Source organism: Telopea speciosissima, chromosome 4 (genome assembly GCF_018873765.1).
Source record: "Telopea speciosissima isolate NSW1024214 ecotype Mountain lineage chromosome 4, Tspe_v1, whole genome shotgun sequence".
Taxonomy (NCBI): domain Eukaryota; kingdom Viridiplantae; phylum Streptophyta; class Magnoliopsida; order Proteales; family Proteaceae; genus Telopea; species Telopea speciosissima.
This window is the reverse complement of record NC_057919.1, coordinates 71675984-71692833: the sequence shown is the minus strand read 5'-3', so window position 1 is coordinate 71692833 and position 16850 is coordinate 71675984. Positions and strand designations below refer to the sequence as shown.

Here is a 16850-nt window from a genome sequence, read left to right as displayed (position 1 = left end):
CTTGGCCCTTATAAACCGGGCCGGGGTGTGACAATTTACAAGACAGTTGTGGATGACTACACTCGTTTCTTCTCCGAAACTATACCGTGGTCCACATATGTCCTTCAAATAGAGAACAATGGACGTCGACTCCAGCGGGCCATGAGTGGGGTTGATCCAGGAAGGCACAACAACTATTATTAGCACTTGTGACTTGTGAGTCTTGTGAGTCTTACACCCTTGACTCTTGTAAGTTGTAAATTGTGATTTCACTGATTTGTGAACTTGTGAGTTGTGACTTTGGGTATTGCCTATTAAAGTATTGACTCTTGAGCTATTGAGTATTGACTAGTATGGAGTTTATGAAAATATGATTTATGAATTATGTCTTATGAGTTTTAATTAGTTTGTTTAAATTTCTTTTATGTCTTTAACTGCTTAATCAATGTATATTTAACTATTTATACAATTATACATTAGGGTCGGCAACCGTATACTGTCAGTCAAGTGTGCAATCCTAAAACACCACTTTGAGTTCATTTTTTTGCAATATGAAGGTTTAATGTGTTTATTTAGCTTAAATATGGGTGTCCATGAAGTATCAGGCCTAGATATGGCCAAAAACCCACCGAGATGGACTCCCGAAATAATGCAGAAAAAAGGCAATGTTTCGGCGCAATTTCACCATATTTCGGATATCCCGGTAGGCCCGAGATACCAATATATCGCGAGATATTGAATCATGATAGTGGGACGTGCCAATCATGTGGTTAGTGTCACCAGAGTTAATGACCCAAGATGGGGTTGTGGAAGGGGCGGATGTGGAGGCTTGTAAAGCTGAGGATGATGAGGAATCTGCCATTATAGGTGTAGAAGGTGAGCTACCTGTGTGACATGACTCTACAAAATGCTGCAATGTCCTCCCTGGTGAGTACACTGGAATCAGCCCGTAAGCTATGTAGGTACTCCTGAGTATCAGTCTCAGTCATCACAGAATGTGCTCTAGCTCCCCCTCTACGACCACCACGAACACCAGTAGATCCGCCACGTTTAACAGGAGGACGGCCATGAAGAGCCCATCACGGCATCACCTCTGTATAGTATCCTAGGTCTCCTACAATGGGTGCATTTGGGCCTATCTTTGTAATCTCCACGGGGTGGCCCTTGGGCTCTACTACCACCTTTGTTCGAGAACTTGTTTCGTTTCGGTATTTCGGGCTGACCGAAATATCCGAAATATTCAAAATTTCGGTCGAAATATTGTATTTTTTCAGGTATGTTTCGGTAGGTCATTTCGTTGGGTTTTAGGCCAAGTTAAGGCCTGAAACTTCATGGAAACCCTATTTTAGGCTATATAAACACGTTTAAATGTTCAAATTGCAAAAATAGTTAGCCAAAATGGTGTTTTGGATGTGCATCATTGATTGGCAACGTACGGTCGAACCCTAATGTATAACTTAGTTAATTACACATACACATTGTACATTAAACAAGTAAATTGACTTGGAACTAAGTTGGAAACATAATGACTCATAAGTTAAGTCATAAATCATAATATTAAGTACATAAGACATTAAGTCAATAACAAGTTAACAAATAACAACTTAAGAGTTAAGATCTAAGAAGATGATATCAAAAATTCAAAATTATTGGACGGTGAAAACCCCGACTGACTCCTCTTGGATCTGGCGGAAGATCCTCTCCCTCCGCCCTCTTGCTCTCCAGGGCATCTCTTGCTCCGTTGCGGATGGCACCTCCACTTCCCTCTGGCTTGACCCTTAGCACCCTCTTGGGATCCTCTACAAGACTACAACCTGCTTGGTCCTAGAGCAATCTATTCCTCTGGCCTCCCTAAGGATGCAAATGTCTCCGCCCTCATTTCTGATGGCCGCTGGTCTCCCCCTCCTAACCTTAATCCAACCATCATCACTCAGATCTGGGTATCTCTCCCCCCCCCCCAATCCAGCCAAACACTCCCCATCATGCAGACCGGGTTAACTGGCTTCCCTCATCCAAGGGTATCTTCACCTCTTCTTCTGCTTGGAACCTCTCTAGGGACCTGTTATCGTGGACTTGGTATTAGCGCAGAGAGCTAATACCGAGAACACAATGAGGAAGGGTATTCTAGTCTATTTAGTTATTAGGTTATGTCTTTTATTTTATTAGTGTGTTTACTGTTTTACCCTTTTAGTATTTTACATAATGAAGGTTTAGAGGAGAGGATCACATGTCGTGAATCTCTCTCTAATTTCTGCAGATTCTCTTCTCTCTTCTCTCTCGGTTTCTCTTCTTCTTCTTCCTTTTTCTTCATTAGTTTACATGGTATCAGAGCTGTAAGGACTGCTATAATTTTCATGGCTCACTACTTCCCTTCTCTACAGCATTCGATTGAAGTTTTGAGTATTGGTTGAAGACTTGAAGCCCTTGCGGTTTCTTCTATCCTTTGTTTGAAGGGGTGCAGCACCCTATGCTGTTTTTTGGATTTGTTTAGAGACTAGTTCGTGGTATGAATTAAGAACTAGGTCTCTCTTTTTGTTTGAGGAATATTTGAAGGTGATTTTTATGAAGTGAAGATTCTGTCAGGGTTTTGGTTGAGGAGATCAATTGCTGCCTCCACTGTCTTTATCGGATTTTATCAAGGTTTTTATCTGAGGGACTCGATTGTTGTCTTTGTTGCTTCTATCGACTTCTATCAAGGTTCTTCAATCTCTATTGATTTCTGTCCCTGTTTCAGCATTCTTTATTGTACTTCATCTTCACTTCATTAAGCATATCATGGGTGATGAATTGAAATTTGTTGAGGGTTCAAAGTCAGTAACAACTGAAATTTTTTCTTCCTCTTCCAATCGTATTACCGAGAAGAAGTTGGAAGGGGTTACCAATTTTTTGCAATGAAAGAAAATTGTTCGGCTAGTGTTAACTGGCCGTGATCAACACAAACACCTGTTTGATGCTAAACCTGAGAATGACTCTTCATGGGAAACAGTTGATGCTCGAATTTTGGGACAGCTGCTGAATTCTATGGATCATCAAATTGTAGACTTGGTGACACACATTGATACAGTGAAGGAGTTGTGGGAGTATCTTAATGTTTTGTATTCTGGACAAAACAACTTTTCCCGCATTTATGACTTGTCTCAGGAGTTCTATAGAGTTGATAGGAAGGGTCGTTCTTTGACCCAGTACTTTGTTGATTTTAAGAGAATGTATGAAGTGCTTAATTCTTTACTTCCTATCACTGCCAATGTGGAACAGATGCAGAATCAGCGGGGACTTGCTGTTATGGGATTTTTGGGAGGCCTTGGGAAGGAATTTGACTCTGTTCGCTCCCAAATTCTTGGTGGTGACAAGGTTGCCACTTTGTCTGAAACTTTTTCCAGGGTTCTTTGCGTTTCTCGGGAGAACACTACTGATGGTGATACTTCAGCCCTGGCTTCTTTTCCATCCAACCGTATGCCCAATGGTGGGGCTGGTAGTGGTGGTAATGTTAGTTCTAATGGTGGTCGTGGTCGTGGTCGTGGTGGTCGGGCTGGTTCTTCTAGTAAGGCACCTACCTTGGGTCCTCAGGGTACCTCTGATGTTTCTGGTGGTTCAGTGCGCACTTGCCATCATTGTGGTCGTCCAGGACATATCCAACGTTTCGCTTGGAAACTTCACGGCAAAACCAACTCGCGAACGAGCTTGCCAATTCGCTTTACACCGATGCTCCTGCTTCTCCACAGCCTCGAGGGTAAGACTCCGTGAAGATGTCCGATGATGAATATACCTCAAGTATACACTAGCTTTAGATTTCTCAACCAGCCCAGCCTCCAACTGCGACCTTTGTTCAGACAGGTAATGCCATTGTATGCCTTTCGACTGTCTCTTCCCGTCCCTGGATCATTGATTCAGGGGCCTCCGAGCACATGACTGGCGTTTCAGGTATACTTTCTTCTTTTCAGCAATCCTCTTCGAGTGTCACTTTAGCTAATGGTTCCTTGGCTAAGGTGACTGGTACTGGTACTGTCCATATTACACCTTCCCTTTCTTTGTCTTCTTTTCTTTATGTTCTGATTTTCCTTTTAATCTTTTCTCTGTTAGTCGGTTTATTAAAACCTACAGGCGATACTGCTTAACCTTTTCTTGACTCTTGTGTATTTCAGGATCTTTCGTCGAAGAGGATGATTGGTAGAGGTCGTGCATCAGGGGGACTTTACATACTTGAGGACACTTCATCTATGGCGTTTACCGGTGTGGCGTCACCCCACCAGATTCATTGTCGTTTGGGTCATCCTTCGTTAGAGGGTTTGAAGCTTCTTGATGGTCATTTTCAGTCAATTTCTAGTTTTAATTGTGAGTCGTGTCAGTTTGGGAAACTCCACCATGCGAGTTATCCTCCAAGAGTCAATAAACGGTCTGACCAACCACTGTCTTTAGTTCATTCAGATGGTTGGGGTCCATGTCCTATTGTTTCTACTTTGGGGTTTCGTTACTTTGTCACTTTTGTTGATGATTATTCCAGGGTTGCCTGGATCTATTTAATGAAAAATCGTTCTAAGTTACTTTCTATATTCTGTGCATTTGTGACTAAAGTGAATAATCAGTTTTCACACTCTTTGCGTGTTCTTCGTAGTGATAATGCTAAAGAATATTTTTCTGCTCCTTTTACTGAATTTATGACTCAACGTCGTATTATTCATCAGTCCTCTTGTGCCTACACCCCCCAGCAAAATGGTGTGGCTGAGAGGAAGAATAGACATTTGATGGAGGTTACTCGTTGTCTCTTGTTTGAGATGAAAGTGGCTAAATCCTTTTGGGCAGATGCTGTTTTAACCTCGTGTTATCTTATTAATCATTGGCCTTCTTCGGTTTTACGGGGTGGTATTCCTTTTTCTTTGTTGTTTCCTTCTGCGCCACTGTTTGTTTTGCCACCACGTGTGTTTGGTAGTATTTGCTTTATTCGTGATCATCGTCCTGGTGTTTCCAAGTTGGATCCCAAAGCTCTGAAGTGCATGTTTGTTGGTTATTCTCGCACTCAAAAGGGTTATCGTTATTATTCTTTTGACTTGCGAAAATATTTTGTTATAGCTGATGTATCTTTCTTTGAGTCTACACCGTTTGTTCATTCTTCTAGTACTGTGTCTGACTTGGATGTTGATATTCCTATTACTGTTGTTCGGTCTACTGTTCACCATGCCCCACAGGCTGCCTCATTACCGGCACCTCAACCTAGTGTGTTTCAACGTCACCAATGGAAAGTATGTGCTTGGACCCCTGCTACATCGACTTCTACACCGTCTCCTACTTTGCCGCCAGATCCTGTGACAGGTACTGATCCTTCACCTTTGGAACCTTCTTCTGACCTTGATATTCCTATTGCTCGTCGTAAGGGGGTTAGGGCCTGTACCCAACACCCCATTTCTAACTTTGTTTCCTATGATGGTTTGTCTTCTGTTTTTCATTCTTGTTTACATACTATTGAGAACCATCCTGTTCCTAAGTCTATTGCAGAGGCATTGTCTAGTCCTGCTTGGAGGGCTGCTATGGGTGAGGAATTATCGGCTTTGGAAGAAAATTAGGCTTGGGATCTTGTTCCCTTACCTTCGAGCAAGACTGCTATTGGTTGTCGCTGGGTATATGTGGTGAAGGTGAACCCTGATGGGTCCTTGGCTCGCTTGAAAGCCCGTCTAGTTGCCAAGGGTTATGCCCAAGTATATGGTGTGGATTACTTGGATACATTTTCTCCTGTGGCCAAGGTTACGTCTGTTCGTATTCTGATATCTCTGGCTGCTACTTATCATTGGCCCTTATATCAGCTTGATGTCAAGAATGCATTCTTGCATGGTGATTTACATGAAGAAGTTTATATGGAGCAACCTCCTGGGTTTGTTGCTCAAGGGGAGTCTGACTTGGTGTGTAAATTGAAGAAATCTCTCTTTGGGCTGAAACAGTCCTCTAGTGCTTGGTTCGGCAGGTTTACTAAAGTTGTGTTAGAGTATGGGCTGACATGATGCGATAGTGATCATTTTGTATTCTTCCGCTGTTCTGGAGGTGGAAAATTGTTTCTTGTGGTCTATGTTGATGATATAGTCATCACAGGAGATGATGTTTCTGGAATTGATGGTTTGAAGGCACACTTGCAACAGAAGTTTCAGACCAAGGACTTGGGTAAGCTGAAATATTTTTTGGGTGTGGAAGTTGCTCAATCAAAGAAAGGGATCTCGCTCTCACAGCGGAAATATATTTTTGATCTTCTGTCAGAAACAGGAATGCTAGGCTCTAAACCTCTAGATACTCCTATGGATCCTAATTTAAAACTTGTTGCAGAGGATGGTGAAATTTTAGGTGATCCAGAAAAGTATCGGAGACTTGTTGGGAAATTGAACTATCTCACAGTGACTAGGCCTGATATAGCTTTTCCGGTTAGTGTGGTGAGTCTGTTTTTGTCTGCTCCTCGGACATCTCATTGGGAGGCTGTTATGCATATTTTACGCTATCTCAAAAAGGCTCCTGGACGTGGTCTTCTCTACAGTGATCATGGTCATGGGCGGATAGCAGGTTTTTCAGATGCTAACTGGGCAGGATCTCCGGTTGATAGACGATATACTACAAGTTACTGTGTATTTATTGGTGGAAATTTGGTGTCCTGGAAGAGTAAGAAACAGACAGTTGTTGCCCGCTCCAGTGCAGTGTCAGAGTACAGAGCTATGGCACATGTTACCTGTGAGTTGATGTGGGTAAAGCAATTAATGACTGAAGTTGGCTTTGTTGATAGTGCTGCAATGAAACTGTGGTGTGACAATCAAGCTGCTGTCCATATTGCTTTAAATCCGGTGTTTCATGAGAGGACGAAACACATTGAGGTTGACTGTCATTTCATTCGAGAGAAGTTACAACTAGGTTTAATTTCTCCTGGGCATGATTGACATCTATGCTCCAGCTTGAGGGGGAGTGTTATCGTGGACTTGGTATTAGCGCAGAGAGCTAATACCGAGAACACAATGAAGAAGGGTATTCTAGTCTATATAGTTATTAGGTTATGTCTTTTATTTTATTAGTGTGTTTACTGTTTTACCCTTTTAGTATTTTACACAATGAAGGTCTAGAGGAGAGGATCACATGTCGTGAAACTCTCTCTAATTTCTGCAGATTCTCTTCTCTCTTCTCTCTCGGTTTCTCTTCTTCTTCTTCTTCTTCCTTTTTCTTCATTAGCTTACAGGACCCTAGCCCTCCTGTTCCCTGGCACAACCTAGTCTGGTTCAAGGGCCACATTCCCTGCCACAGCCTCACTGTTTGGAGAACCCTCAGACATTGCCTGCCTACCCAAGCCTTCCTCATCCACCGCAACATCCCAGCTTCCGCCGCCTGTAACCTTTGCTGGATTGGCCGAGAAGACACCTCTCACCTCTTCTTCGACTGCCCCTTCACCTCCACCATCTGGAACAAGGCCTTGTCTTCCATCTGGCCACGGACTAGAAGAGTTAGGAGCTTTGACCGTGAATGGCTTTGGTTGCTCAAGAATTCCCCAGGGAACTCTATTTGTGACACTATTGGGAAGCTAGTTTTTAGCACTGCAGTTCACCATATCTGGTTGGAGAGAAATAGTAGGAGATGGACTTCCAAATCTAGATCTTTCGATACGATTTGGAAAGCCATCTCCTCCGATGTTTCTTCCAAGCTTAGCTATATCCGGCAGCGACATTGCAAGGACAACTTCAGAAACAAACATATTTTTATTTTTTAGGGCCTTGATATTGCCCTTCTACGGCCTCCCTCCTCTGCATAGGCTGGCTGGCCGCCTCCCCCCCCCTCTTTCTGCTTCTTTTATTTCTTTTCTTATACATTGGTTCCCCTCTCCTTTCCCCCTCTCGGGGTTCGGTAATATATTCATTTACTTAAAAAAAAAAAAATTCAAACTTACAATATCCCCAATTGTCCCCTACAAGTCAAGTAGTCATCACTCATCATTCATCTCAAATGTTTACAACTCCACCGTCCAGGATCAACCCCACTCATGGTCCGCTAGAGCCGACGTGTATTGCTCTCCGACTGGAGGACAAATGTATGCCACGTCATAGTCTGGGAGAAGAAGCGAGTGTAGTGATCCACAATGACCATGTAAACTGCATCATCAACATGCTGAAGGCAACCTATCCTAGGATATAGGTCACCAAACTGTGAAGAAGTACTACCAGTACCCACTGATCCACTATGATATGAGTCATATGACGGCTTTGGGAGCATGTACGGGTACAGGTTGTACGGCTGCGGCTGGTGGGTTGGGTAGGAAAAGAAGTCATCCACAAAAGACGATCCACTATATCCCTGTGAGTGGGAGTCATACTCAAAACTGGGAATGGATGGAGAAGATATAGGCTCCTGCCCCCAAGGGTACTGCCCAGCCTGCCCTTCGCCATATGAATGTGAATGAGATGAACTATACTCTGATTGTGCTGGAGATGGACTGCTGTCTACATGAAAAGATGGGGCACGGAAATGCCCACTCGATCTACTATCTCTATCGTCAATACTCAGTCCACCAACAGAGCCAGATAGGGCATCAATGTCCATTAGCTCAGCCTGCCTACTAGTACCACTACCACGGCCACCAGGACGGGACTTGCCACGCTGCTTTCTCGAGTAGGTCAACGTGGACGATGTGGGCCGTGTGGCCGGTGTGGGGGCACGGATTCCCTCTTGTTGCTGTTCTACCACAAACGGGCCCCAAGTTCCCTCATATGCTTGACCACCATCACCATCATCATCACGTCCTTCATTACCTCCACCATCACCTCCACCATCACCTCCATCATCACCATCTCCACCATCACCATCTCCACCACCACCGCCACCAGAGGACATAGACCAATCTTCTTCCTCCTCATCAACATTGCCACCAGGAGGCTGGAACGGTATGGGTGACGCGTTCCGTGCGTGTACCTCACCCTCTGCAGCCATGAAGTCATCCACATCAGCTTCTTTGTGTTTAGCTATCATGGGGTTAGGCCTACCTCAAGGCTGATCTAACACTGGCTCACCTCTATCCCTCACCCAATCAACAATAGGATCTTCATCATCTGACTCCACCTGGAAAATGTCGGAGAGATCGATATTTTCCCCGATACCCTCTTGTCCCATGCTTATGTGTTGCATCTTCAACCTCAAATTATAATGCACATACACTAAGTTAGAGAGATGTTCAGAACCCAATCTATTTCTCCTCTTTGAGTGGATGAGAGAAAATGTACTCCAATTCCGTTCACAGCCAGATGCTGAACATGTCTGGGAGAGAACCTTGATTGCTATTTTCCTTAAATTGTCTACTGAACCCCCCATACAATGCCCACTATTCAGCTGCATTACAACAAAAGAGACATGTCACCTTCATTTCAAAAGTTTCAATACATACATAATTTAAAGAATAAAAAATTGAATTGAGTAATGACTAATGAGTACCAGCATCACCGCGTGCCCGGCCTTGCTCTGCAGCATTGGTTCCAAAACTTCCCAATGCATCCCTAAAAGTCTTCAACTATAATCATTTAGAAAATATTGAAAATTAGTAATGACTCATTACTATTTAGTATTGAATTGACTAATTCCAAATGAATTATAACTTATAAGACTCACCTCATTGTTGCATATAGCTTGTAATTTACTATTCGGCTCCAACTTGGCAACTACTTTTACTGCGTCAATAAGACTACAATTCAACCCAAGCCTATGGCTGTATTGGTACTTGGGGTTCAAATAATATGATGAAATTGACATTACATATTGACTAGTTAGTGATATATCTTTCAAATTAACTTTAAAAGATGTAATTGCATAAAAAACAAACTACACTCACCAACCTTATGCAGTGGATGCATAAGTTGATTTTCCCAGTGCTCCTTGATAATTTTGAGAAAGTGTTTGTTACCGCGTGGATTTGCAGTGTAAACACTTTCATTCATCAAGTTTATATGGCAACATATAGATGTGGCATGGTTGGTCCCTTGAGAGCAGAATCAACTATATGCAAAACCTTAACCACTGGGTCCAGAAGTTGTACCACTTTATGCAACTTTGACCAAAAGTCATCTAATGAAATGGTAGCTTGTGCTTCCCTACCACCATTGGTATTGGACCCATTCCAGTTGAACCAGTCTTCAGAAGCAAACATGGTTCGAAGTCCGGACTTCTTGGTCTCTATACTCTTGAGTGCAATGTAGTTGGTGACGAATCTAGTTATGCCTGGCCTCACTAAGTCACCCCCACACTTCTCCCTCAAGAGGTTTAATGCAAACCCATAGTTGTAGACAAAGTTGATCATTTGCCTTGCCTTTTCCACAACATGTTGTACCAATTTGATCTTTCCCATGTCCTTCAACATGAGGTCTATACAATGGGCAGCACATGGAATCCAAAACAACCGGTATTTACTGTTTTGCATCAACCTCTCACCGGCACTCTTGTAGTTGCTTCCATTGTCCGTTACAATTTGGACAACGTTCCCCACTCCTGCATCTTCTACTACTTCCTTCAACAATTTGTAGATATACTTTGCATCATTTTCCTCCTTGGATGCATCAACAGACTTCAGAAGGACTGTCCTCCCATCGCAATACACTATAAAGTTGATGATGGACTTTCTTGTAGGACCAGTCCAACCATCACACATTATGGTTACCCCATAGCTCTCCCACATCCCCCTCATTTCATTGATGTAGTCTTAAGCTCTCTCTCTGAGCCTCAGACAATGGAATCTATCATAGCGATAAAAGGGCCTGTGCCGCCGGGATGGTATTGTATAACATCCATTAGCTATAGATTCTCACCATCCCATAGATTTTTCATGGTGGTTTGTTGCCTCCTTTATAAACACCGTTGTTGGGAACCAGGGTCATCTCGTAGCGGTGGAGGCGGGGGGCTCCCTATCATCTCTAAAGGCCGATAAAAGGGCCTTGTGGGTACTACTACCACCACTCTCTCTCCGACTGTAACGGCTCTGCTCATCATCTCGCCCCCCCCCCCCCCGCCCGGGGGGACGGGGAGGGATGGTACTGTATAACATCCACTTAGCATATAGACTCCCGTTGTACACCTAAATGCTTCCCAAGTTCTACCTGTCTTCTCTTCTAACACATTTAAACCATAAGGGGTTGATTTTCTTTTGTCCCCATTGTAAAAATGTGAATTCAATTGGTGTTTTGGTGATCTTATAGGGATTAGGCACTACTGCTTCCTCCATTGACATACAACTACAATTCCCATGTATAAATAGTTAAATACACATCCTAGATTAGGTAAATACACATAGCATTATGTAATAATAGTATTTAACTTCATCACATATCAAGTTAAAGCCAATACACATTGATGAGCCATGATTCTCATAAACTCCATAATATTCAATAACTCGCTTAAAGCCTTAAAGGCAATACACTAAGTAAGCCAAAGTTAGTAAGTCACAAGACTCGCGAACTCGCAAGTCACAACTCACAAGTTCATCAGATCAATGAAATCACAACTTAGTTACAAATTACAAGCCGTTTGAAATCGCTTAATAGTAGTTGTCAGGCTCTCCCTCGGATCAATCCCATTCATGCCTCTAAGTGGAGCTTCAGACGCCCATTGCTCCCTGCTTCAAGGACATATGTGGACCACGGTGATAGAATCGGAGAAGAAACGAGTTGTAGTCATCCACAAGTGTCACGTAGCAAATGGAATCATCAACATACTGTAGGTAACCTGGTCCTAGATATAAACTAGGGTTACCAATTGACTCCAAAATTGTGAAGAAAATGATCCACCGTGGATATGATGTTTGGGGGGGTGAAGAGGCGATGGGCATTGGCATTAGTTTATGTATGGCCGGTCAGAGGTTGGTGGGCTAGGTCCGCTTAGGGTATGCAAAGATGTTATCTACAAAAGATGATCCAAAGATGTCCCTCGACCGAACTGTAGTCATAGTCCCTTACCCTACTAAACTCGCCCATATGATGATGATCTCGCATATCCATATCCATCGTAAGGTCGTGATGCACCATAATCCGATGCCAATGGAGTGGTATAGGTAAGAAAAATTAAAATAATTATTTAAGAGCAGAAAAAATAAATCCGACATCGTGAAGCCGTGAGGATCGGCCATTGGTGTCTAATATATATTTAATTCATTACCATCTAAGTCATATTACCCCTTATTATTTCCTATTTTAATTGTAGGAAAATGAATTTTTAAAACCAGAAAAAAAAAAAAAATACATATGGAAAAAAATTTCGACACCGTGAGGCTATAGATCGGCCTCCGGTGTCTAACATATATTAATATGATCACCATCCAACAAAATTTGTACATAGTCTTTTCAAAAAAATAGTTTTAGAGGAATAGAATTTATCTTAAATAGTGGAAAAAGGCTTGGATGATGAGCTTAGATGACCCTCCGATGAGTTTACCGCGAAAAATCCGACAACAATGTGCTCAACAATGGCTAGAGTGTTGGATGAGGCTTGGAAGAGTGGAAGAATAGGCAAAAGGCTGAAATTCCTTAGCAAATGCAGCTCTCGGTCGAAATATGGACCGAATTCTGCGAAATATTGTATTAAAGCCCCCTTCACGTGACACTTTAAGCCAAAATACCATATTTCGTCGATATCTCACGAGATATCGAGATATCGTCCGAAATCTCACGAGATATCGTCCGATATCTCACGATATCTCACGAGATATCGACGGAAATATGGTATTTTTCATTTCGACCTGATTTCGCGATCTCTGCAGTAAGCTTCCTGAGATATACGAAATCAAGCGATATTCGCCGAAATATCGCGAGATTTTCAACCATGGTTCCCTCCTCCCCCGGGGTCCCCGCTGGTCACGCCTTCTCTGCCCTTCCGTCTCCTGCCCGGCCATTTACCATGGTCCGCCATAATCAGACTAGTTTACTGTTGCATGAATAAAAGACACTTCATTAATCACTGAAGCACATCAATTCTTTTAGTTTAAATGTTTAAGAATTAAGATTTAAGAGCACTAACACAAGTATATGAGTATATAAATATTTAGTATTTTTCCCCTAACCCTTATATTTTGCTCATATTTATAAAATATTTTTCAAATAAATATTGGCCTAGCACAACAAAATCGAAATTATATGCAAATGGGCAGCAATAAAACAACATGTAGAATTTACTTATAGCTATTTTGTATTTTTCCCCTAACCCTCATATTTTTCTCATATTTAAAAATAATTTTTTTAAATATTTTTCAAATAATTATTGCCCTAGCACAACAAAATCGAATAGATACGTAAATGGGCAGCAATTAAGAAGTATGTACAATTTACTTTTATATTTTTTAGTAATTTTAAAACAAAAACCTCGTATTTTTTATTTTTTTTTTTGCTATTTTTTTTTATTTTTTTAATATTTCTTATAATTTCCGAAAATTAAAATAATTAATTAATGGAAGAAAAATATTTTTGACGCCATGAGGCCGTAGATCGGCCAATGGTGTCTAACATATATTTAATTCATCACCATACAATATACATAACCCCTATTATTTTTTGATTTTTGTTGTAAATAAATCCAATTTTTGAAGCAGAAAAATAAAAAAAAATATATCGACACCATGAAGTTGTAGATCGGCTTCAGGTGTCTAACATATATTTATTTCATCACAAACAAACATATTGATCATGCATTTCCCTAAAAAAAAACTAATTTTGAGAATATGGTTTTACCTGGAATAGTGGAAAGGCTTCACAGATGTGCTAAGAAGTTTGAATCTTGTGTTCTCTAAGTGGTTCTGGCATAGATGCGGCAAGAATTCAAGTGGGAAGTGGAAGAGTGGAGAAGAAATGAGCAAAAACCAAAGCTGTTTCTCAATTTCGACCGAGACTGACGAAATGTGGTAATTTATATAAAGGGTTTTGACGAGAAATTTGAAATCTTGCGAAATTTTGAAAATATCTCGAAATTTCTAGAATTTCGCTCGAGTTTTTGTATTTTTTTTATTCGAAGTGGTATTTCGTTTCGAGGAGCTCGAAATATCCGAAATTTCCAAAAACTCGATTGAGATTTCGCGAGATTTTGAACAATGACTACCACCACGCCAATCTCTCTAGAAGCTAGAAGAAAGAGAAGATGGCTCAAGGGAGGAAGCAGGCACCATGGCTACCTTCTAAGTCCCCTCACTCTACAAATAACTACAAACCTCATCTAAGGATGGAAGAGGAGACCTACCCAAGATTTGTATACGAATGGGCTCATACTCTGGGTTTAATCCACCAAGAAGAATAAGAACTCACTCCTTCTCAAGAGTGCGGTAAACCTTTGCTTCATCTTCTGGGCTGGTTAGTTGAAGATCCCTGTAATGATCATACTCTTCCCAAAGACCAATGATAGTATTATAAAATTCAGAAATAGACTTATCCCCTTGCTTCATTGTAACGATCTTCTGGAGAAGTTGATACACCTTAGCCGAGTCACCAACACGGTCAGATATTTTGGAAACACTATCCTAGATATCCTAGGCAGTTTCCTTTCTCCTAAATCTCCTCCCAATCTCAGGCTTCATAGAGAAGATAAGCCAAGTTATAACCATGGAGTTCTTTGTCTCCCATTTGGGATATGTTGGGTCATCTGGAGTGGGGGCTTTGATGGTGTCTGTAACACACCCTAGCTTCCCCTTGCTCTGAAGGGGAAAGCTTCACCGAATGTGCCCAATCTAAGTAGTTGGTATTGTCCCACTCGGACTCTGCTGCCACCTTTCGAATGGTTAACCATCAGAGGTGCATTCTTTGGAAGGGTGGTACTGGTTCCGGGAGGTTTTGACCTTAGTCTCTTCTACTAGGGCTTCGGTGTCCTTTGCTTAGCGTGAAAGCAATAGAGCGGCAGATTGGTTGGCTAACCTTGCTTGTGATTCTGGGTCTTTGATTATGTTCCACCAGGGCGGGCTGCCTAAGGGTAACTTCCTTGGTATTCTTCGAGAGGACAAGGCTGGCCTGCCTGTTCTTAGGAAGTAGTTTTTCTGTGTTTTTGACAGTTCTGTGGGATTGGAAGTGGCAGTTTTGAGTATGGAGAGAGTGGATGTACTCCTGGGCTTGGGGTAAGGTGGTATGTCCCCCCCCCCTTGTATTCTTTGATTTATTGATTGATTTTAATAAAGCTTTAGGGGCTGGCTCGGGTCCCAGGTAATATTCGGGTTTAAAAAAAAAAAAAAAAACCACTTGAGTAGGAGGAGCAGTGCTGAAAAAACTTCTGTCAATCCACTGATTCTAGAATGATGAAGAAACAAGCTAACAAAGTAGGGTGAACATCCAAATTCAAATGGGGTGTATAGTCTCAACCCAATTAGACTCAACAAAGCCTTTCAAATACTGGTAAGCACAGTCCAACAATCAAACAAAGCAAATATCAGAGAGAAAATCAACTTCACCAAATCCTTCAAAGCATGGATTCATTATACAACCACTAGGAAGCTTAAATAACCATACGGCACCAGCCTCAAGAAAACCATTTCTCAGGCAAAACAAAGAAAAAAGGAGCTGGCGGTAACTTGAAAACAAGGGCAAAACTGAGTTGTGGAGCACCAACTTGTAGAAGCATGGGGCAAGACCATAGAAGGGTTAAAGAACACCCTAGGGTGATCCACATGAGCCAAACTTCAGCTGCAACACTGGCCGAATGAAGGGGAGTGAAAAAATACCAAAATAGGCTGGCGGTAACGTGGCCATGGCTGGATTGGCTTGAGATGGGCTTCGAGTGCCTATTTCTTCGAAAGAGATGCTCTACGTTGTCTCCATTCATGCTCCTTGCAAGATTTTTCAAGCACTTCACATAAGAATCCATTCCTTGGAACCCCTTTGTAACCTAGGGTTCCAAAGAGAGAGAGAGAGATGAAGGAACAAGAAGATAACTCGACTCTCAAACCAACAAAGTGTGCTTTGATACCAAGTGACCGAATGAAGGTGAGACAAAAATACCAAAATAGGCTGGCGGTAACATGGTCATGGCTTGATTGGCTTGAGATGGGCTTTGAGTTCCTATTTCTCCAAAAGAGGTGCTCTTTGTGTCTCCAAGGTCTCCATTCATGCTCCTTGCAAGTTTTCTTCAAACACTTCACATAAGAATCCATTCCTTGGAACCCCTTTGTAACCTAGGGTTCCAAAGAGAGAGATTTAGGAACAAGAAGATAACTCGACTCTCAAACCAACAAAGTGTGCTTTGATACCAAGTTGGAAGTTAACAAATGTAAAGAACAAGGAGAAAGATGGAGAAAGAAGGTTGAAGAGGATGGAGGAGAAGAAGAGAAGATGGTGGAATGTTGTCTGTTGGAGTATTGTTTCCACCACACTTATATTACTTAACTATTGATATAAGAAGAATTACATATAGGGAGGTAAAAGGTGAAAAAGGAAAAATTACAATATAAGGTAACTAGACAATAAACTAGTTCCTAAAGTATCCTTATTACATAAACTCTAACACAAGGTTCATTAGCTAAAACAAAGAAATGAGACAATTATTTGTTCCTGTCATGTGATTGTTAATCGGTTGCATGGATTTTGGTCTCTGATGTTTTATTTGCCTTTCTCTGCTACACATATAGTTCAACATTAAGCATTGTTTGTTGCAGGTATTTGCTACTCTCCAGTTCTTAAGACAATGATATTGTGCTTCTGTACAGGTTGCTTAGGAGAGACCCAATGGGTGCACTTGGTTATTCAAGCTTGAAACCTTCTTTGATGAAAATTGCTGAATCTGCTGATGGTCGCCCTTCTGAGATGGGTGTAGTTGCCGCCCTAAGAAATGGAGAGGTTCTTGGGAGTCAAACTGTTCTAAAAAGTGATCACTGTCCTGGTTGCCAAAACCTAAGTTTACTTGAGAGAGTGGAGGGTGCACCT

At 41.8% G+C, this 16850-nt stretch overlaps 1 protein-coding gene across 4 annotated transcripts in view; it reads left to right on the top strand.

The window, feature by feature from the left end:
* Window positions 1-16850, top strand: part of LOC122658834 (paladin) — a 216034-nt gene that overhangs the window by 120800 nt on the left and 78384 nt on the right. For all 4 annotated transcript variants that reach the window (XM_043853963.1, XM_043853961.1, XM_043853962.1 and 1 more), the window contains one exon: window positions 16634-16850. This exon is cut by the window's right edge and continues 213 nt beyond it. In XM_043853963.1, coding sequence (XP_043709898.1) covers window positions 16634-16850 — 217 coding nt within the window. The remainder of the gene's footprint in view (window positions 1-16633) is intronic.